The 24,103-nt window shown below is 35.8% G+C and overlaps 1 protein-coding gene across 1 annotated transcript in view; it reads left to right on the top strand.

Annotated features, from left to right (window-relative positions):
• LOC131942654 (putative uncharacterized protein DDB_G0282129) overlaps positions 1–18,236 on the top strand; it is a 68,160-nt gene extending 49,924 nt beyond the window's left edge. Inside the window, exons 2-3 of the mRNA XM_059302552.1 lie at positions 10,613–12,141; positions 16,738–18,236. Coding sequence (XP_059158535.1) covers positions 10,613–12,141; positions 16,738–18,057 — 2,849 coding nt within the window. The 3' untranslated portion in view covers positions 18,058–18,236. The remainder of the gene's footprint in view (positions 1–10,612; positions 12,142–16,737) is intronic.
• The last annotated feature ends 5,867 nt before the right edge of the window (positions 18,237–24,103 follow it).

Genomic DNA, 24,103 nt, shown 5'->3' with positions numbered 1-24,103 from the left:
TGAATGTACCGTTCGTTTTATATGGATTTTACAGAGGTTTAGTACACGCTTACGCTAAGTTAACATTAAAGTGTATTTCTTTTAACGAGTGTATGTTTTTGTAACTGTATGTGAATGTACCGTTCGTTTTATATGGATTTTACAGAGTTTTAGTACACGGGTACACTAAGTTAACATTAAAGTTTACTTCGTTCAACGTTGGTTTAATGAAAGCTACGAGTAAGGCAATGGGGCGGCGTGTCCTAAGCGGTAGAGCGCTAGACTGTTAACCCGAAAGTCTCGAGTTAGATTCTGGGTTCAAGTCAGTAGAGTCCGCCCAGCTCAGATGTTATTCATGTTAAGGAAAATAAAGGAGGCTGGGTAAAGTGCGAACCACACCTTCCCTTCATATGCCGAGGTCAAGAAACATATGAACTCTACATCATCTGCCCAATGGAGCGCTAGGTCTAAAGAGGATTTTTTACTTCTTTATTTATGAGTTATTAGATTAACAAATATTTACTATTACTAATTCACTTCGGTTTTCCATTGATCTATCTGTCTCCTTTAAGTTTACTGTTAGAGTATCAAACAATTTCTGTCGTTTGTTGTTTTATCCGAAGTTCTATCTTAAATTACCAACCGTGTTTTACTGGTTTTCTTAAGGTTGCCTTTGGCATAAGTGAAGTTTGCATTACATTTGCATCTAGTTTCTGGTTTTAAAATTATAAGAAACGACGTACAAATATACACGTAAAAAAAGCTCGTGTAGTACGATATGTTTGCTATTGACTTCAATGTTTAGCGTTTACACACATAAAATAATGACTTAAACTTTGTATGTGATATGAAAAAGAAATGTATCATAACATACGACAAATATGATGATTTAAGGCCATAAAGCAAATATGCCCTCACATGTTATTATCGCCCAAAAAAAAAAATTGCTTGAAAAATGGCGGACGTACAATCGTGACCTTGACACATCCTCCTGACCTTGATATACCAACTCGATATCGGCAAGCTCTCATCTTAAGGTCACCAGCAGAGCCCCCTTCTTCACCTTTATTCAAATAAAACGTGTTACATCGCAGACGGGAGGCCAGTGCTGGTTTTAAATTCAACAGTCAAATCTAATTTCAGCGTGAATTCCAGCTGACTAATTTGAAATCAATACCAAACTAATCCACTAACCCTCTTCACAGTGTACACACTTGGCTAGGATGAAAAAAGAAAGAATAGGGTCTTTAGCATAGGTTTTTCTTTTCACTTTCCGCAAAATAAAATTCCATAAAACACAACTTGCAAGTTTTGTACAAGAATTTTGAATGGCGAAAGCAATAGAAAAGTATTTGAAATGCAATGCACAATCATGAGTGATGTAGGCCTATGGACGGTTTGATGAAGCATCATTTAAAGTAAGAAGAGCTACTCACACTAGCTTTATCGCTGAAGAAAATGTATCAATAAAACACATTTTTTAAAGAAGTAAGTCGATTGACTTTATCATTGAATAGGTCTACCTATCCTATATTTGAAAAAAAAACCACCATAATTTTTTTATCGAAATTAATTACTTGAGTTGTGTGAGGTGTGTTTAAACCTCCATAACTATTGCACATACTACGCTAAACCTATCATATTGATCAATTGACATTATGTGCTTCAATGTATGGTCATGACTCATGACCAATCCTATACCCTTAGTTAACTCTTTATCTTAACCAAGTACCTTTCCATAACTGTGTTCTTTATCCTTACCTTAAACTTCACCAGTGTTTCTTCCAGACATTTTTCTCCGGGGGGGGGGGGGGCACTTGCAATTTTCGGGGGGCGGGAGGACTAAAATTTACGGGGGGGGGGAGGGAAGGACACTGTTAAATGTATATATTTTCTATATAAATTCCATTTCGTTCGGGGGGGGGGGGGAGGTGTAGACTTCCTTCGGGCTGGGGCAGGGGGGGGGGGGCGAGCCCTCGAGCCCCCAAAGTGATGCCTGGAAGAAACTCTGAACTTCACCTAATATCATTGCAATAGTGTCCAAACAAAATTTGGACAGTCCTGCTCTCTTACTAGAACATAAAATAATGATCTACCCACTAATAAAGCACTTGTTTAGAATTCTAAAACCTGTGCTTAAATAAAAACATGTCCACAACATCTACAAACAAATGCAACAATCGACAAATTGCAAAGCGTGCAATATTCAATTTCTCCATTCGCTAATCAAGTCTGGAAAGCTATTAAACCAAATCATGGAATTCGATCTCTGCATGTTTTCACCCCGTTACACCCAGAAAAACCAATTATCCAACACAAACTTTACACATACATGTGTTGTATGGAATATCTGCTGCGCGATAAAATATCAGCGATTCAATTATTCATAGGACGCAATTAGTGTGGGTGTTTTTAAGTAGTGTGGGTGGTTTTAATACACTAATGCTCAACATTTTAGATCGTCAATAGACAAAGTTTACAAAAGCAACCTCTAAAATATTTATTTCTGCGTAAAAATATTTGTTCGGATTTCTTTTTGCTTGTTATTTAGCTTCTATCTTTCTTGTATATTCGGTTTTCATTTTGTCGACATTTTCATTGTTCGAACCAAAATAAATCTCACATAAGAAGGACATTCATTCACTCTTTCATGTAAACAAAAGTCTAAACATTCACATCCTATTTTAATGGGGGTAGGCTCCAGAAAAAAAAACGGGAAAAAAACTTCTTAAATAATGAGTCTTTTTTATTTATTAGCTGATGTATAAGTTAAGGGGAAATATTGTCATCCAGGGACTATTCTGACAATATGGTCATAAATCCGCTATATCAGCCTTTATCAAACTTTCACAAGTTCGCCTTCTTACACTTAGACGTGCCTACTGTCATTGTCCTCCATATATGACTCCAAGCTTCCGTTAGTCGGTGTACATCTGTATCTACGATAACCCGTCTACTCAAAAACTTCACTCGGATTATTAAAATTGCACTTCTATTAAAAGTAACCCATATTATATCATAATCCCACTTCTGCAACAAATTAGCATTTTAAAAAAAAATTACAATAAAAAAGCACACAATTCAATCTTATTTAAATCAATACTTATTATCAGCAGCCCAATAAAATGATAAAGGCGTGGTCGGTGTATAGCGCTGTACTGCTAGCCCGATGGTCTCGAGTTCGTTTCTCCGTCCTGATTTGTTACTGCAGGACCTTCGTGAGTCCACCCAACTCTGATGGGTACCTGACTCACGCTAGGGAAGGTTAGAGCGACTGGACATAGTGCTGACCACACTATCCTTCATATACCGAGGTCAAGAAACACGAACTCTCCTCTATATGATCAGTGTTTCTTCCAAACTTGTTTATCCGGGGAGCACTTGAAATTTTCGGGGGGTGGGGGGCGGGAGGTGGTAGACTTTCTTCGGGGGGGAGGGACACTCCCCCTCCCCCCGAAGAGATGCCTGGAAGAAACTCTGCATATGATAGTGTGATCGGAAAAGGAAACTTTACTTTTTTAAACAATGCATATCAAGCCCATATAATATGTAGGCCTATGTGTGGTTAAAATTATTTTTGTATAAAACAGCTTACATCTTGGGTTCCTATTGGGATCATCTACGTTAATAAATGAAACCACGACTACTATGAACAATCAACTTGCCTGATATGCATGCAATTATGTGTCTAGACCAGCTGTCCTAGACTTTAATAGTTTTAATAGACCTATTATTTACATTTACATTTGGCTGTGGCCGGAGAAATGTAGTCGGTTTATTTTTCACTTCAATAACGCGGGGTAAAAGCGCTACTGTTAGCGTTCTATGGGAGATAGGGGTGGTGTTGTGTTTGTTGTGTGGCGGTTCTGTGGACTGGCCACACGGTATTCTTCTGTGATCTTTTAGTGTTTAAGGGGTTTAAAGCGAGGTCGTTTAATTTATGAAGGGGTCGATACAGCAGCTGTTATGTTTATCAAGGGGTCAGTATGAAGATTGTTTAATTTTTTACGGGGGCCGGTAGAGTGGTTGTTTTGTTTATCAAGGGGTCAGTATGGCGGTTGTTTAATTTATTGGGGGGGGGGGGGCGGTACAGCGGCTGTTAAGTTTATCAAGGGGTCAGTATGAAGATTGTTAAATTTATGGGTGGGGGGAGGGGCGGAACAGTGGTTATTTGGGTTGTGAAGGAGCAGGAAAACAGTCGTTTAGTTAGGTAAAGTAGAAGATCTGTACAATGAACACTTTATTTTAACTGTGGCTGGTGTTCAAGTATTCTGGGTTGATTTCCATTTTAATGTGTTGTGTTGAGTTATGATAAATCACTGAATAGCTTGTATCGGTATATCGTTTTCTGTGACTGTAAATAAGATGTATTCTAAAAAAACAGTTTACATTTGAAAAATATCACGTTTAATGGTTCGTGCACTTAACGTTTACATTTGGCTTTGTTTTATTTATTTTCGTTTATTTTTTCTATAATGTTTATGGCTTTGTTTACTTGAATCCCCCACTGCAAATCGGTTAAAGGCACATGTTAAATAATTGTTAACACTTTTTATGAGTATATGTTTCGTTAAAAAAAACACTAATAATAACGAAAAAATAACAATGAACAACAGTAAGCCAAGAGGTGTACCAGTTTAGCAGCTATTGTTATTTTCGGCACATCACTCAAAACACAAAAACCCCAGCCCAAAAATGTATGCAACATGTATCTAAAGCTCTAAAACAACAAGCCAAATAACAGGTGGAGACAATAACATCGCTGCCATGGTGTTGTAAGCTGGACGTGATGTCCCAAAACAGGTAATCAAGGTCATGGTCAGGTTATATTGGCTCTATAACTGTTGTTGCTGTGTAATACATTATACTATACGTAACGCCCCCCCCCCCCCACCTCCTCCATTTCCTCCTTTCGTCTGTGTTGGCTTTAGTACGTTCCTTAGTTTCATAAAACGATATATATATATATATATATATATATATATATATATATATATATATATATATATATATATATATATATATATATATAAGAAAATCAATGTATATACATGAGTACAATTCAGTCTAAAATTTGACCTTAGTGAACTGTCGAGAGTGCATTCAAGGAACATCAATCATTTAATTGAGTGATTTAATTAAACAGTTCCACAGGTATGTGACAATGGTTGTTAGGAATCTGTCTACATGTCGCACTATAATGTTATAAGTAGAGTTTCTTTTAAACATTTTTCTTCACTAGTAGGGGGGGGGGGTTGGTTCCTGAAACTTTTGATAGAGGGGGTTCATTGAAACTTAAGGGTAAGGGGGGGGGGGATTGTAAAACTATTTATTTTCAATAAAAATGGTAATTAGTTTCAGCAAGTAAGCGTGGTGCCTACTTGTATTTCCCTACTGTTGAGATGTCTGAAAGAAACACCGTTTATCAGCAACACACCACTTATAACAATGTAAAAAAATCGTGCACCTTTACCTGTTTCCCGTATTGACAAAATGTTTTTCATAGTCTCATTATCTTTTTTAAAAATCTGTTTATCAACCTCGCTGACAATAAAAACTTTATAAGAGCACTTTCTTTCAACCTTAAACCTGTTTTCTTGTCCAAAAACGCGGACACAAAACCGTTAACATGACGTAGATATAGCTTGCACCGCATTCAAGACACCAGCAGATGACGACCTAACCTTCTCAACTTTAACTAACGGTCATAATATCGGCAGGTGACGTATTATGTTCCCGGGAAATGTATTTTCTAAACTCCGGGGTTCCATACTGCGTACAAACTTCAGACGCTCTAAAACTTGCATGTGGATAAATGGTTGAAGCTTTCTCGGGTGTTTTAAATAGTTTTGTTTTACATTTTTCGTTTGATTGTATTATTTTATGTTTTTTAATTTAATTTGTGGCAGGAATTTTTAAAAGTGCAGTGTTTATTTTTTTTATGTATATTTTTTAAAAATGCGGTGTTGTTAAATTGTTGAATTCTTAAAACAAACGTTATATCTATATACACATAACATTTATTAAAGACTATACCGAAATCATGGTAAAAACATGATTAATGACTCTTAAAGCCATTCCGTTTGCCAGGTATTATTCTTCCTTAAATGTTCAGCCCAAATACAATGCCAATACATTACACCTGAATTACAGTCTGTTGCAACATTCATTCTTGGTGTACATCTGATTGAAATACTTGACAGCAATACCGCGCACTATCATATATGCCTTTATATTCCCATCCCGGTTCGTGTACACTATGAGTGAATTTGATCTGTTTAATCACCATCTTCCACTGTCCTCAGTCTTCATGTTTCATATCTAAACTCCAATCTGCCTTGCATCTGTCTCAAAAACTTCAATCTTAGGTCTGTCTTTTAACCTAAGCACTAACATACTATACGAAACATTAACTCTAATGCCAAGCATAGTCTTGACGCTTTGCACCGTTGTTTAAAATTCGGGCGATCACAAGTTATGGAAAGAAGTACGACGCTATAGCTAATCGGTAAGAACGAAACATGCATCCTGCCATAAAGCGTTCAATATCTTCAAGGTAAATAGCTGAAACATTTCAGCCGTCACGAAAAATAAATATAAAATTTCATTTCAATTTTTTATAACATGTAACCTGTTATCTTGTATTTTACTGCCCAAGTTATACATCAATACAGTTCCAGGATGTGTGAAGATTAGATGGGTGCTGTTTAGCAGTTTCTGTCCTCGGTTCTAAATATACGGCCCTCGTTACCGTGAGCACGAATAAAATTGTCTGGTGGGAAGAACATTTGAAATATTGAAATTTCATCTTCAAAGAGACACTGTAGTTTACTGTACTGATACGCTAATCTTGTGTATAGCTTTATAGTTTTTTAAATGCGATATTTGTAATTCAGATATAGCTATCTGCAAAGGAATATATATATATATATATATATATATATATATATATATATATATATATATATATATATAAAGCAGATATAGTTTGAAAACGCAAACGTAATATATAATTCAAAAACCTTTTTCACACGGCAACTATAAGGCTTGTTGTAACTTCGACAGATTTTATACAGATTTCTCATAGGGTTAAGTTTAAGTTCTTTGAGCAAAGAAAAACATTAAGTCTCTTTATAGTGGAATGCACTTTGTCTATGAAGAATTGGTAAGTGAGAAGGTTGATGAGCTGTGCTTTACGTCTGTGTATAGCCAGAGTTAAAGAGATGTCATCACAAACATTGGTACTCGTACTTGATGTAAGAACGGTAGTCTTAATACACCTGTTATATTTTTTTTTAAATACGTACCATATTTATTGGCATACACGTAACTTGTAAAGTTAATGTTAGGATATTGTTTTAGTGTACATACCCACATCGTCACTTCCTGCTATTAGCAAGACAAACAAATGTCTATCCCACTTGTTCATTGTTCATGTATGAATAACAAGTTACACTTTTCATTCACTGAAACCACATTCAAGAAAAACAAGTAATGGCCAGACACGCTTTCATCAATGAGAAATTAATTAAATGAATTAATTAAATTAGATTTACGACATTTTCCCGGTACTGTTATATGTCTGCCTGATAAGAACAGCGGCTGTTGCCGTGCATAATGTTAATTAAGAAATGTATCAACACAGACAAACACATTTTAAATTCGAACTTAACATCAGAATGCAATACGTGAGTTCTGATGCAGATTACTATGTGCTTATTATATAAAATTGTCAATAACAAAATTAGCGTAGGCGTCGGCGTCGGCGTGGTCGAGTCGGTAGAGCTCATAGTTGCTAAAACAAAAGTCTCGAGTTTGAAACCTCGAAAAGGAGCTCCCTAGGAGTAATAACTCCAGAATCAAACAAAGGCTTTGGTAGTTAAAAAAAACAAGAAAGAAAAGCACTCCGAAATCGGCGTCAGCTGCTAAGTGGCGCACAACTAGTTGACCACTAAAATTAAGAAAGAAGAAGAAGAAGAATTACTAGCATAAATATTTGCAATGCTTAATTTTTTGACATATTTTTTCTACAACATGTATATAATTGTAGAGGATAGACAAAAATTGTTTGTATTTCTTTTGGAGAGAAATTCATCGTTTTAATTAGCGATATAAATATGCGTCAAATGTGTGAGACTTTTCAATCCTTGAACAATCAAAACATATTTTTATATTATAATATAGAAGAGTAAGTACGTTCATGAAGGTTAATAAATTATGTAGAGTGAAGAGTTTTTATAGGTAGCTGATAGGGAAGGTGGGGAGGGAAGAGGAAAAGTGTGGGGTTGGTGAGTTAGGTGGGGTCGGCGTGGTCGAGTCGGTAAAGCTCATGGTTGCTAAACCGAAAAGTCTCGAGTTCGAACCCCCGGGCAGATGAGGCTCGTTAGCTGGGGACAGCCACTCTTCTAGGAGAGACAACTCCAAAATTAAAACAACTGCTGCCTTGTGGTTTGTTCTTGGTTGGACAAAGGCTATGGAAGCAAATCCAAAAAGAAAAGCAGGCTGAATTCGGAGTCAATGGCCACAATGGCGCATAACCAGTTGACACGTAACGCTTAATTGTGTTGGAGGCGTGGTCGAGTCGGCAAAAAGCTCATGGTTGATAAAATTCGAACAGTCTCGAGTTCAACCCCACTGGCAGATAAATCTCGATCCCCTTCAACACTAATAATTAAGAACGAAGAAGAAGAAGAAGAAGAAAAAGAAGGTGAGTTAGGTAAGTTATGGTAAGGGGTGAGGTGGGTATCACGGGTCGACTTGAGGAATGCAAGTTAATGTGTTGGGGAACGAAAAGTATTAGGTCGTTTGTGGGTATGTGGTTTTGGTGAGGGTTGTGGGGGTGCGGCTGGAGGGGATGTTTGCTGGTCAGCAGTGTGTGTGTTTGATTGAGTATGTTTGATTGTGTGTGTGTGTGTTTGTATGTTTGTGTGTGTGTGTTTGTATGTGTGTATTTGTGTTGCTGACAAACAATGTTGGTGGTTACAGTGACAGCTGTTGATGATAAGGTGTGAGTAGTGAGATGGAAATATACACAATTGTCCTCTAAACATGCGCTATAGAACCATGGCAAAAATCATGTGCTGGATACATTTCATAAGTAGTCCAACAGTCATATACATTCCTAAACTCAAGAGTTGTAAACTCCAATAGAAGCAACACTGTTTATAAACCCTAACACCTCTACATTAGGTCGGACATGATTTAATCCATTAAAGTTCAACTTAATCAAATCCCAACCCACATTGATTGATTCATCGATCTCCATCTCCATCGATTTTACATATTCAGTGTATAAACACACCTGACACGACATGCTTTAATTATATGCTCACGTTAATCCTACACTAATGCTGTGACATGTTATCAAACAATTTCCTCCACAGAATCACGCTGTTTCGAAATACGAACTCCGGCCAATCAATAGCAATTATTATTTTAGACATAAAATATTTTAACTGATTAAAAATTATTGCTTTGATCGTTAGCCCATCGATTAAATATAATGTTTAGCTTTGCTTGATATAATTATTTAACACGAAAACGTTATTAATATAATTGGTATGAATGATCAGAGTTTCTTGAACCGCACTGTAATTTTGTTTTTATTACCATGTTTGCAGCCTAACTTGCTGAGCGACATGTAGTAATAATTTTTCTACAAAAAATACGAAAAGTACTAACAAAAAATATGAAAAGTACTAACAAAAAATATGAAAAGTACTCACACATACAAAACGCAAACATTTATGCTTTCTAATGTAGTTTGCGTTTGTTTTTGTTGTTTTTTTAATTCGAAAATCTTTGAACTAAGCTATTGGCCGTCACTGATTTTTTTTTAGCCTAGGTTGATAATGTAACGTAAACATATTAATTGAACGCAGTTAACTTTTGCCTTTCCTGCTTTTTTTTTAAATACTTTTATTTGCAATTAAAACAAGTACATCAACATCAAATTCTTTACATAATTTCGAACATCAAATGAAAGCGAAAGGTTTTGCAAATGTACATAATAAATATTTACATGATGTCATGTATGTGATTATAAAAAATTGAAAGGGATAACAGTAGAAGGGGTGAAGGTCGAATGAAAGTGTCAGGACTCCGTCCGGGTGGGGGGGGGGGGAGGAGGGGGGGGAGAAAGGAAATTGTTCAAAGAGGGGGGGGGGGGTTGGGGGGGGGTCAATGGGACAGTGAAGCATTTTCTATGTAGGGAAACAAAATATGTTGACCAGTTGAAAGAGCGTTTATTTATATACAGGTCGCATCAGTAGCGTAGCCAGGATCGTCTCATAAATTTTGCCTTTCCTGCATAATACCTTTTTAGTGTAGCAATAAAAAAAATACGTTTATTAATCGTCCATTTAACAACAGTTTTTGTATATCAAATAAATTTAAAGAAACGGTTTATTTACGCAAAAATGTATCGCTTTTTAAAATAAATAATTGTATTGATTATACCGTGTAGTTAGCCGTACAAAGAGTTTTTCAATAAAAACAAACATAATTATTACTTTGTCTTGCTATTACAAACGCAGGTATTGTTTTAATTGCTTAATTAATGCTATGCCGTTCCAATTATTTATTATCCCCCTTTTTACTGCAATATTGATTATTTGTTATCTTCTCTTTCCAGGACGTTTCCCAATGAACCCCGAGATCTGTGTGTTGTGGGTGGCCAGTGACGTATTGATGTGCTCAGCCTCCATCTGGCACATGTGTACCATGTCCATGGACCGGTACTTCACCTTAAACTACCCCATGAGATACGGTAGAAACAAAACCAGACGCATGGTCGCTGGGAAAATTCTATTTGTTTGGCTGGTTTCCATGGCAATCTCAAGCCCCGTCTGTATCCACGGATTTATAGATACCTCTATCGTGTACAACGACGGCATGTGTGTTCCTGTGTTGAAAAACTTCATTATTTACGGCTCCATTTTCGCCTTTTATATCCCTTTGTTGATAATGATTGTCACGTACGTTCTGACGATAAGGATTCTTTGGAACAATCAACAAAGAATGAAACACATAGATAGGTCGGACTTGAAACCCAGGCTCGCTCAACTGACTGCCCAATGCACTGGGTTTGCCATTCCAAAACTTCTGTCTAATCTTAAAAGACCCAGCAAGTCTCCATCGACATCGCAGACTTCAATCTCCAACCAGAAATGTGATAAAAGAGTTACGGCACCTGACTCGGCCACGACGTACAGCGTCTACCAGTTTGAGAACGTCAACAACACCGTCAGTGATTGCGATTTGAGAACCTCCGGCCGGAACGGGAACAAGCCTCAGATGTCGTACCTCGCTCCGCCGAATCAGACATGCGCAGTCAGGTCGACTTCCAAGTCCTCGACTAGATTCCAGGAAACGTCCGACACAGAAGACAGTGAGAGCGAGCCAAATTACTTCAGCATGCTGCAGTCTTCCCAATCCTGTAGGTCCTTGACCACGCCAATCAGCTTGACCACGTCCGAGAAATCTCTTCAGAAACGTCTTCACAAGAAGCAACTTCTCCAACAACAGCAACAAGAAATTCGTCATCTTTGTAAAAGCTACGGGACGCAAAATCCGGAAACTCAATCGCGAGATGAGTCTTCTCTTTCACCATCACCACCGGAGATATCTAAAAATATAACCCTAAACCTACCATCACCATCTCCACAGCATCTTCCTTTGACAGATCAAAAACCCCAGAACCAATATTCTCTTCCGGATTCTCCGGATTCCGTTTTCCCTTCGTCTTCTTCTTGCAGTCTTCTCCGGCTTAAAGATAAAAAAGAAACTACCACGAAAAAAACTCCAAAGAGAAAACGTCTTTCGAAACGAGGCAGAAAGCGCCAAAGCAGTCTGAATGAAAAAGATCGAGCAAACAACCTCTTCAAAAACTCGACCATTGAGCGACCGAACAACTTTTTAAAAAACTCTGCCACAGATCGACCAAACCATCTTCTAGAAGTCCCAGGACCGGTGTTTAACAGAAGGGGAAGGACGAACAAACAAACAAACGGACTGACATTGCTGAGCACTGCCAAGTCGGATACCCAGGTATCCAAGGCTGGGAGAGAGACGACGACAGAAGGTGACGCTTCGTTTCATCTGAGTTACAGTAACCTGAGCAAGGACTACAAGTCTGCTGAGTGGGACAGACGATATTTCCAGGTAAGTTGAACAAGTTGCAAATTAATTCGTGTTTCACCATGATAAACAACTGCTAGATTTACTAAGTTTATAAGTAAATATATATATTTAGACAATCCAGTCACTGGAGCGATTGAACTTGGGTTCGCCTGTTGTTGTTGTTTTTTCTGACTGTGGACTCTGATTACCGTTATTCAGCTTTATTTCAATAAGCCGTTACACTCCACAATTTGCGCCAGGTACCGAAACGCGCTGAGTGGACTCAGTGTAGACTTGAGTCTGCCTTCCGTACATGAGACTTTACGGTTAGCGATCGTCTGTAATGTTAGCATAAGATCAATGGTAACTTCAAGATTAGAATTTAATAAATAGCCAGCCAGTGGGCATATAGTAATTGTTTACTCTAAAGACTCGCTTAGGGATATTTGTTTCAATACATGAGCATTACTTTCTAAGTGCAATCTAAAGTATTCGAATATTTAAAAGAGCTATTATCTTAAGGATTAAATATATAGGTTTAATAAAGACTGCTATTTACAAAAGTTAAAGTTAATTTATATAAAACACTGTCTTTAATACTGAGATGTTTTTAAAACCTAACTTACCTACATAGCGTGTAATACTAGTAGTATAATAAATTACTTGTTCAAAAAATTATCAGTAAGATTAAGAAGTGCATTTAGTTACTACTAATGTCAAATATTTGAATCGACTGGCAACAGAAGTATTTTATCAAGTTGATTATTTTTTTTTATCATCTCATTTTGATCTCCTAACCCCTTACACCTAGTTTAGCCAATTGTAATAACACATTTTAAAATACATAAATAAATACTGTAATCATTACAAAATCTTTACAGTCTATGCTAAGTACTCTATTTATCAATACATCGCTAAAATAACCACAAATAAACCGGGAGTGATCTCCCCTAAACTTTCTCGAATATTCTTATATAAAACAACAAGGGTGGGAACTCGGGCTATAGACATGATTTTTAATCCATTTTAAATACTTAAAGTTTAAAAAATAGAATAAAATCTTGTAGACAAAAGAATTGCACACCAAGTGAACGCCAAATAAAAAAGTGCATAATAGTGCTCAATATTATTAGTACTTTAAAAATTTACATTAGTTTTTTGAGAAATCGGAAGTAGCGTAAATTACTACTTCCGTTCAACGGAAATTACTCAAAATTTGATCTTTAACTTACATGTGAAATTTCATTTATCTATCTGAAATAGTACTCAAGTTATAGGCTTTTGAAAAATTCAAAGTAAAAAAAATACCACTTCCGGTTATCGGAAATCGCTCAAAAGTTGATAAGGATCTACGATTTTGATTAAAAACTTATATATGAAATTTCATCAACCTAGCTGTAACGGTACTCAAGTTATCGTGTTTACACACGGACAGACAGACAGACAGACACACAGACATACGGACAGAATTGCAAAGCCCAGTTTTTCAGACTGGATTACGCATAAAACCTCTTAATTTTGATAAATCTGGATTGATATTTTTTGCCCGATTAAAATAAGTCCTCTATACTTCGGATGTGAGGAAGGACTGAGGTGTAATACGGTGAAAATTGTTAAAATTTCAAGTGATTTTTGTGCACGATTACAATACTTTCTCTATACTTAGTATATACGAGAAAGTAAAAATGAACGAAAAATGGAAAAAAAGAAAGCTTCATCAGAGCTTTTGTCAAGGGAAAATGTTTGTTCGATTTGATAGGCGTATGCCTAGCCATAAGAATTTACGGAGCTTTAGAACGTGAAAACGTGTTGTTTTTTTTTTATTAAGTTCAAAATATTTTTTCCCCGAGAAAGCAAAATAAAGATAAAATATGTATTTCAAAATTCAAATCAATAGGCTACCTTCCTCACTATGAAAGTAAATTTAAATATTTCAAAAAAACTTAGAGCAAAACGCTGACTTAGCAGGATTAGGTTCAGCCAAAGTACCATTGATCAAATGCAGGAAGCCTATTAGGCAGACGCCGGCTCATTAGCGGGCTGACACAACCAGACACTTAAAACGTTTGTACAAAAAAAAATTCTTAGATCTTCCTGTCTACCTGGTGAGCAGTCTAAAAAAATGTGATGCGCATTTGTTATGACGTAATACCATTGAACGCATCAATAGCCGGAAACCTAGGTTATTTTTTTAACTGAATTCAGGCAATTAAATCAATTAACTGCCATTCCTGACAAACATGTCTAATTATTAAAAATCTTCTAATCATAACACTACGCTGCGTATTAGAAGAAATCAGTTTTTAATAAAACTCTGATTACAGGAAATTGATTATTTTTTTTATCACGCTTCCGTGCTTTTATTAATTGTAATTCAAATTAAAAAATTATCCCAAAAAAACTGTAGACGCTATTCACGGCTCTGCTGTTCTTCGTTATTTTTATTTCTATTTTCTTCTAGTTCGACATCTTATTAAAATTCCTCGCATCCGCTCAACACAAAATACCTAAAGTGCATTCTCCTATAGCCCTAGTTTTTCTTTTACATTAATATCTCGGCGAAAATTGACAGCAGTAATTGGAGAGGGTTGAAACAGGTAACCGAAGAAAACGGAGAAAGGAGAAAGAAGGGGGTGGTGGGTTAAATTCTTCATCTGAAGTTTTCCCATCTCAACTGATGACACCCCCCTTCCCCCCAGCAAAATCTAATAGGGTCAAGGCACAAAGTTCAAGGTTGCGGGTTGTTTTTCTAACTGAACCGCTTTAAACCATGCAGAAATAATGGCATGGGTGTTGATGTATTTATGGAAAACACATTTATCATTTTTCTTTTCAGATCGCATTACGTACCGGAGCTTGGTCCTCATCCATAGATTATATATATATATATATATATATATATATATATATATATATATATATATATATATATATATATATATATATATATATATATATATATATATATATACATATATATATACACACATATATATATATATATATATATATATATATATATATATATATATATATATATATATATATATATATATATATATATATATATATATATATATATATATATATAGGGGGAGCTATTGATTTTTGTTATAAAACGTGAGGGGGGGCGTAATAGATTTTTTTTTATGAATTGATGAGGAGAGGGTTATTTATTTTTATAAACTTTGGAGGTGGGGTTATACATTTTATTAAAAGTTCCTCATTTTAAAATTTGCCTTTCTTATCTCTCTTTTAATGGCCAATACATACATCTCAACAAAAAAAATTAAAGAATCCTACGCTTTGAGTCGTTGCATGGTCGAGTCGGTAAAGCTCATGGTTGCTAAACCGAAAAGTCTCGAGTTCGAACCCTCGGGCAGATGAGGCTTGTTAGCTGGGGACAGCCACTCTTCTAGGAGACACAACTCCAAAATTTAAACAACTGCTGCCTTGTAGTTTGTTCTTGGTTGGACAAAGGCTATGGAAGCAAATCCAAAAAGAAAAGCAGGCTGAAATCGGAGTCAATGGCCTCAATGGCGCATAACCAGTTGACACGTAACGCTTAATTGTGTTGGAGGCGTGGTCGAGTCGGCAAAAAAGCTCATGGTTGATAAATTCAAACAAAGTCTCGAGTTCAAACCCACTGGTCGATAAATCTCGATCCCCTTCAACACTAATAATTAAGAACGAAGAAGAAGAAGAGTCGTTGCATGGAATACATGCACTGTAGTTGACACTCGGAGAATATCAGCGCTGAACCTATCGTTATATTAATTATAGATCCTCGACATTGTCTTCCATTTATCGGCCTTTGTACCATATTCATGCCAGGATCTTGAACCATTCTCACTCTTTCTCCGTCAACGTTAAGGGGAGGTCACACTGCAATTACAATTGGGAAAAAAATCAATACAACGGGAAAAATTAACGTCCTAATCATCTCGATCTGAAAACAAATTATTATCATTAATTGAACGTGTCCACTGTTACATTTACTACTCTCGGTCTGTCTGTAGTTAACTAACTGACAGGTACATATCAGCTACACAGTAAACACTCAAGGGGCATAACCATTACAAGGGACGTAATAAATCACTAACAAGACATAACGTAACATAGACTTTTAGATAAAAAAAATAACCATAAAAACGCATTCAAATTATAACTCACTGTCGTCCATGACCAATACCTTACCTTAAAAACAATTTTTTAGTTGTAACATACATATATAAATTGCATACATTTAAATCTTTTAAGCAAATAATGTGTGCCTAAGCTAATTGATACATATTTGCTAACATATATACACATATTGAATACATTTAAATATTTTAAGCGAATAATTTGAGCCCTGAGTATAATTCACACCGACATGATATGTTAATGTATATACAGCTAAAATTTTCTATGAATTTTTATTTTTTCTAAACTTCTTTACAACCATGAACGCAACACATGAGAATAATTGGTTAACCATTATGTTGTAAAAAAAAAACGTAGATATTTTCAACTTTCTTTGCTATCCTTGGGTTAAGTATAATTATTCATACATTTATTTTACTACCTTTCTTGTTTTCATTGTGATTACATACACATGAATGTATAATTTGGTCTTTTTGTTTTTACTTCTATTAGATCCAGGCCGAAATGGACCAATGTCTGATGGAAGAATTCGGTCGATGGGAACGTCGCCAATCGACCGTCGAATCAGACGATAACAAAAGCGGTTCGGATAAATCCGTTAAGGAACACAAACCGCTTCTGGAACCGGAATCCTCGCTGCCCATCTACCTGATCGACCCCCTCAACGTGCAGGGCATTGACCCCACCTGCTACAGCCACTCGGCGCCGAACTCGCCACTCAACCGGCGAACGATGAATTCCTCCCTCACGCAATCCTCCTCCGATTCGGATTCCGGCGATTCGGCCGATCGAGCTTACAACAAAGACAATTCGGATAAAACGAACGACGATGACGACACTTCCGGTTCGTCGAACAACGATGACGTCATCACGATCCGTCTACACCCGCCTAGTCCGAAAGTGAAATCCGTTTTGAATAACTCCGTTAGCAGTCTCCGTCCCATCGAGAACGGCTGCGGTGTCAACGGCGTGGATAATAATAACCATTCTCAGAACGAGGCTTATCCGAGCGTTCACCATATTGAAAACGAGGCAACACCCACACACAACTGTGATAACCATAACGGGTCGATTCCAAGCTGCGCTAAAAATAACCCGAACAACTCGTACGTGAGTACGCTTAAGCCCGCGCACAGCTCCCAGAGCTTGTCCCCCGTCAGCTCAACTCTACCCGAGCTTGTCATCTCCAGCGAGGGCGAGATGACCCTCGAGGAAACGGACGACACCCTCGACGACAGCCCGAAATCCAACCGCATCAAACTTCGCCGCCCGCACCAGACTTTACATCAAAACAAGCAACGCTTTCGTAAGAAACTAACCTCGCCCAAACGTGAATTTTCCGGTGATACTTTTTCAAAATCCCTCAAACGACCAAGTTTTAGGAACACATTCCGCATCCACCGAGGGAAGGCACCGTCAAAACACATCCTTTCAAAAAAGACGGCAAGTAATGAAAAAAAGGCGTCTAAAGTATTAGGAATAATTTTCTTGGTGTTTGTGATTTTATGGACACCGTTTTTCACCGTGAATATTTTATCCGCCACCTGCGCTTCGTGTATCACAAACGTCACTCAGGAAATGATGTCATTGTTTTTATGGATGGGGTACATCGCTTCCCTCGCCAACCCCATCATCTACACTATGTTCAACACCGCATTCAGAAGAACCTTCATTAGAATACTCACCTGTAAAATCCAACGCACGTGTGGTACGGCTAAAAATAGCGACAACCCGTATATGAGCTACACGACGATGCTGGCCAGCGAGCGGAGGAATACAATGACGGTGGTGTTGAGAGATGAGTCCAGATGATAATAACTGGGACTATTTTTATTGCATCCGTGTGATAAAAAAGTCCTGTGTTTTGCGGTGGCGTAGAGGTTTAATTTATAATCAAACGAACGGTGAATTTATTTTTAATTTAAAAATGTTACTCATGTGTGGCGGAAAAATACCGAAGTACACATTTTGTTAAACGTGATTTATATCAGTCAAATAACATTGCTTGTGCGCATAAATATATTTGACAGGGACAAGTGCAAAAAAAAATTGTCTGTGCTTTTTCGTAAAGATCTTGTGAAGGAATGTATTATACTGGATCTCTTTCTTACAGTCAAACATTGTGTGTCTGTTCTACGAGGATTGTTGGATAGGTAGTTTTTTTTTTAAATTTTTTTTTTTTACTTTACCTAGAATACGCTAATTCAGAATGTGTTCAAATCAGAAAATGTTGACGCTCGGATGTGTTCATAACGGTGTTAAGACTTGATTTCTTACAATTTTGTTAGTTTACATGATCTGACTTTATAATTTAGAAATTGTTACTATATCTTATGTTTACTTCACTGTTATTGAGAATTTGGTTGTTATTTTTCTTTTTAAAAATGTGCTGTATTATTTGTATGAGTTTTTAAAATCTCTAGAATCGGATACTTCGTTCTAAAATGTTTGTTCAGGTATGGAAACGTTTTTAAAAAAAATGCTTTGTTTTAGATACCTCAATCGCAGGTAAAAGACAGTTTACAATGGCTCTATTTATACTATTCCGTCATTTACTGGTTATATTTGACGCATAAACGAAATAACTCCTGAATATCTTAGGAATAAAGAGCTTTTTTTTGTAAAGAACGGACACGTGCGTAAATGGGGTTGGACAGGGTGGAGCCAAAAATCAGTTTTAGGGGGTAGGTCTATCCGAATTTAGGAGGTTGTGTCACAATGCAAAGGAAAGTGGTGAAATAGTGTGACGTCATTTTCAACAAATGTATTGAAAGGGAAAGCATCAATGGTGAACAAAAAGGGAAGCAACATTTCTACGTGACGTTTCAAGTTGGTGTGGGCTTAAGTGGAATGGGGAGGGTAAAAACCAGGTTGAAATAATGGAGAATTTGGCAAGGACAAAAGAACAGGAGGAAAGAATGGAAAAATTTTGGGATGGCTAAAGAACAAGATTAAATAAAGGAAGAGTTTGGGGAGGATATAAAAACACGATGAAATAATGGAAGAATTAAGGAGAGGAAATATTTTTTTATAATAGATATAAGACATGAAAATTAAAAAAAAAAAACATGCACTTCGATTTTTTTACGTTACAACAGAATCTAATTTTTACACCTTTAAAAATTAGGAGGCAATTAGCAGCTCTGACGTCACCACCAAAATCATGACGTCAGAGGGTAAAAAAAGGAAAAGTCTGAAACTAGTTTTTTTATATTCGTTTTTTTTTTATGACGGAGACAGAGAAGCATTACTGATCCCCTATGTGGAGCATTGTCCTTTCAGTGTAATCAATATTGTTTTATCCCGTACATTAAAGAACAACTATTATTCTATTAAAGACAAGGTAATTAAAGTATATAGTGGTTCTTTTTTCGTAGAGTTAGGTATAAAAGATTGCTTTATTAGTATGGTTTTAAAAAGATACTATTAAGATTATTTGTAAAACAATGTCTCAACTGTGATCAGACTCTATCATGTAATTACTTTTTTAGTCGTGTAATTATTTTTTAATAGTTTAATTACTTTTTTAGTAGTTTAATTATTTTTACTTGTTTAAATGTATTTAGTACATGATCAAAAACAATGTATTGTAAAGCTGTTTTGCTTCTTAAGAGAAACTGGTCCTTTAGAGTACTAGATCACTCATACGTTTGTTTATTTATATTCTTTAGTAAGAAACAAAGATCTCTAGAAGCTAATATGCGAATATATTATTATCAAGAAAATTAAAAACAATATAATATATTTTACATTTTTAAAAGCGATTGCCTGGGATAAAATTTACCGAGGGCCTGATTTTAAAGTTAACCTGGAAATGGAATACGTCTCAAATTAAACATTTGCATCATGGTTTGTGTAGACAGGGGGTAGAACTCAGAACAGGGGACAGCACTCAGAACAAGGGACATAACCTAGCTCTCACATTAATACATTTACATCATGGTAAGTTTTGATAGGGGAGAGAAATCAGAACAAGGGACATAGCCTAGCTCTAACATTAAACATTTGCATCATGGTTAGTTTGGACAGGGGATAGAACTCGGTACAGGGGAGAGAACCTAGCTCAAGTAAAGACTTGGTTACGACAAGTAGAATAAACGTAGCGAGTTTATCAGTTCCTGGGTCAAACTAAACAGGTCACATGTTCCTGGGTCGAACTAAAATGGGTCATCAGTTCCTTTGTGAAACTTTACCGGGTCACGATTTTCTGAGTCATACTATGCCGGGTCACGAGTTACTGGGTCAAATTACACGCGGCCATTAATTCCTGGGACAAACTGACCCGGGTCATGAGTTACTGGGTCGAAGTAAACTGGGTCATGACTTCCTGGCTCCAACTAAAAAGGCCTGGACTTCATGTGTTCGGATGGGGTTGGTCTGGAATTATTGTGTGGAAGTAATAGTAAAGTTCTAAGGACAAAGCAAATATGATTACAAGTACTTTCCTGGCTCAGTGTTCGTTAGGTTCACTAAAAACCTAGCTCAGGCCTACTTTAGCTACGTCATCATTTGAAAATGCGTCAAGATTATTTTGTCGGTCGCAATAGGGTCAAATTATTTCAGGGGTATTTTTTAACTAGACCACCAGCATAGAGAACAAAGAAAACGCCAATTACCGCCAAGAAGCAGTGCTTCTTTTTAACTAATTCGATTTTTTTCTTCTCTTTGATTAATCTACGAGGGGAAATAGGAAATGTGAGTTTCCATTATCGATTTCCATTTTTTTAACCCAACGCTCTTGTCATAGATTTTTGTTATTTTTAAATATGCTTCGTTTTGAAATTTTACAATTAGATTTTTGTTATTTTTAAATATGCTACGTTTTGGAATTTTACACAGTCCGGTTTGTTCACGAAGTTGGACTTGTTGTCTAAATCCTCCACCATATTGTCAATTAAAATGATTTGTTGTCTGCCAAAGATATGTCGAGATTGCAATGTTCGTCATTGAGCTTGGGATTGATTTTATGAAACATGCCGCGCTGGCGCACCATACTTTTTGTCTCAAATGATTATATATATTTTTAACACTAATTGATATTCATTTCTCACAACTGCTGTTTCTGCTTTACTGTAAAAGAAAATTAAAAAAACTATTTCTGAGGGAAAGATGTTTCAGGGATGTTTATTGAGTGATTGCTTCTTTTATACAATGTGCCACAAGCTGTCTATATATTATAACGAACATGAATAGGTGCCAGTAATTAAAAGGTCAGTCGACCAGACACCATATACCAAAACTGTATTCATGTTCGGTAAATATTCCTTAGGGCGCCCATTATATATATATATATATATATATATATATATATATATATATATATATATATATATATATATATATATATATATATATATATATACAGGCATATATATATATATATATACAGGCATATATATATATATATATATATATATATATATATATATATACAGGCATATATATATATATATATATATATATATATATATATATATATATATATATATATATATATATATATATATATATATATATATATAAACAAAGACAGTCAGTGCGAGTGAACGAGAAGTATCGCACACCAACGAGTGATATAAACGCAACGCTTACACTGGTCTGAGTAGAATGTATCGCCAGGTACGTGTGTGAACACACGAGACCACGTGACCCGGGTAGGATGAAAGGTTACCTTATCTTCAAGTCCAGCTGATAAACCAAGAGCGCGTGTGTCAGTTCCAGCCTTTGAAGTCTACATGTCTGGTTTCAGATAAAAGTTTGTCTGCGGTCGAATCAAGATATGGTCGTTCCCACGTTTGTGTAAGGATGGGAACAGTCAGAGCTGAACTCATCAATACTATTAAATACACACACACACACACACACAAACATATATATATATATATATATATATATATATATATATATATATATATATATATATATATATATATATATCAGGGATGTGACCAGACCAGGAAAAAAAATTAGGAAATTTTCTTAGGATAATAACTCACTATGTTTTATCTACTTTTTATCGCGGTTAAGCAGCTTCATACTGTTACTGTACTAATTAATTGTTTAATGAAGTTAATATTTTAAATACAAGAAGTTTATGTTACTCTAAAATAACATTGAAAGTCTTGTCTAATTGCAATTTAATGTTTACCTTATAAACAACTTTTTTAAAAATTACAATTTAACAAAAGTAGCAATTAAGTTTTATTTTACCATTAAGCTGATTTAAACTGTACTAATCTAGTGTAGATTCTAGATGAACTCCTGTTTTCAATTTTTAAATAGGGGGCCTAATGCCTAATATATATTCTTTTAAAGATTGGATTGGTAAACAATATTTGTCTTCAACTGTATAGACCCTAGATTAAGATTAGTTACAATTTGAAAGTTTTAGGTTCATGTGATGGAAAAATGAAATGGACCAGGTTAGCTAAAATTAGAGAGGGTCTGACGTGTGAACCAAAGTTAATCATAATGATAACCAAGCCACATCGATATTTATGTGTTGTTTTTTTTGGAATAGCTGTAAATTGTTAGGGGTCATCCACGTTTTTTTGACGATAGTTAACTCCCCTCTCTCCTACAAAAGCCAAACTCCCCCACAGTATGAACGTATTTTTTCTTCCACAAACAAGACACGGTCGTAGTCACGTTGAGTTTAGTAATTTTTTTTAATCGGTAGGCCTACGCAGCATACGTATTGCAGGAATAGCTATTTGAAATTGACTGTGACGTCATTTTTTTTTTCCACAAGCAGTACCGAAAACGTACTTGGGGTCAAGGTGAGGTCACAAGAGCCACCGTTGCTACGAGGTGGGGCGGGTTAGTCTAGTCCTCATAGTCACCTTTTGCAAGGATTTCAATATTAATTTGAGATTGCGAAATAAAATAGAATCAGAGAGAAACTCTAGATTTAGGCTGGTTAAAATACCGATAGGTAAATTAGGCTATATCGATAGCTAGATTACCAGGCTTAAGAGATGTAATTTTTAATTGAATAACTGCATTATTTTAGATTACCTTTTCCGTGTTTTTGATAAATAGTTAACTGAAAATATCAGCGGAAAATTTGGACAAAAAAGTGTGCTTTGAAAAATTCGAAAGTCCGCCGAAATTCCGAATCTTAATCTATATTTAATCTTGATCTAGCACCGTCTTGATCTAGCACCTAGCACAATCGAAAAGAAATGCGCATATTCGCGTGTCCGTTTGACCTGAGTACAGTAGTTGTCGATTTAAATTTAAATACGAATAAGCGGAATGAGCATGTCGGCCCTTTCCGTAGAAGACATTTCCGTTTTTTTACCTAATTTTTAAAACTTCGTAAAAAAATCGACAAAATTGAAACTCGGCAGAAAAATTCGGCGAAAATTAAATCAGCGGAGGAAAATCGCAACTGAAACGGAAAAATCGGATTTCCGCTAAAATTCGGAAAAGTCACATCCCTGATATATATATGTTTTCAATTTATGTATATATGTATATATATATATATATATATATATATATATATATATATATATATATATATATATATATATATATATATATATATATATATATACATGTATGTGTATGTTTGTGTGTATGTTTGCATTTTGTGTGAATGTAGTTAAGTTTTTATTTATTAATGAATTAAGAGTCATGGTAAATATTACATTTTAGCTGTTCACATTCTCCTTCATCACATGTTTAAAAATGGTTGGTTTAACAACCAACTCGTCCAGAAATTTTATGAATATTAAACCGCATCAAACGAGGTAGGACACGACCCAGTTCCATCTTTCTTTGTTGGTACTATACTTGTGATAACGTCCTTCTTATATTTTAATAAAAATATGTTTCTACAAAAATTGTTGCT

Source organism: Physella acuta, unplaced genomic scaffold (assembly GCF_028476545.2).
Source record: "Physella acuta isolate Inbredline_101_S28 unplaced genomic scaffold, ASM2847654v3 ptg000417l, whole genome shotgun sequence".
Lineage (NCBI taxonomy): Eukaryota > Metazoa > Mollusca > Gastropoda > Physidae > Physella > Physella acuta.
This window is presented reverse-complemented; position numbering and strand designations above follow the sequence as displayed.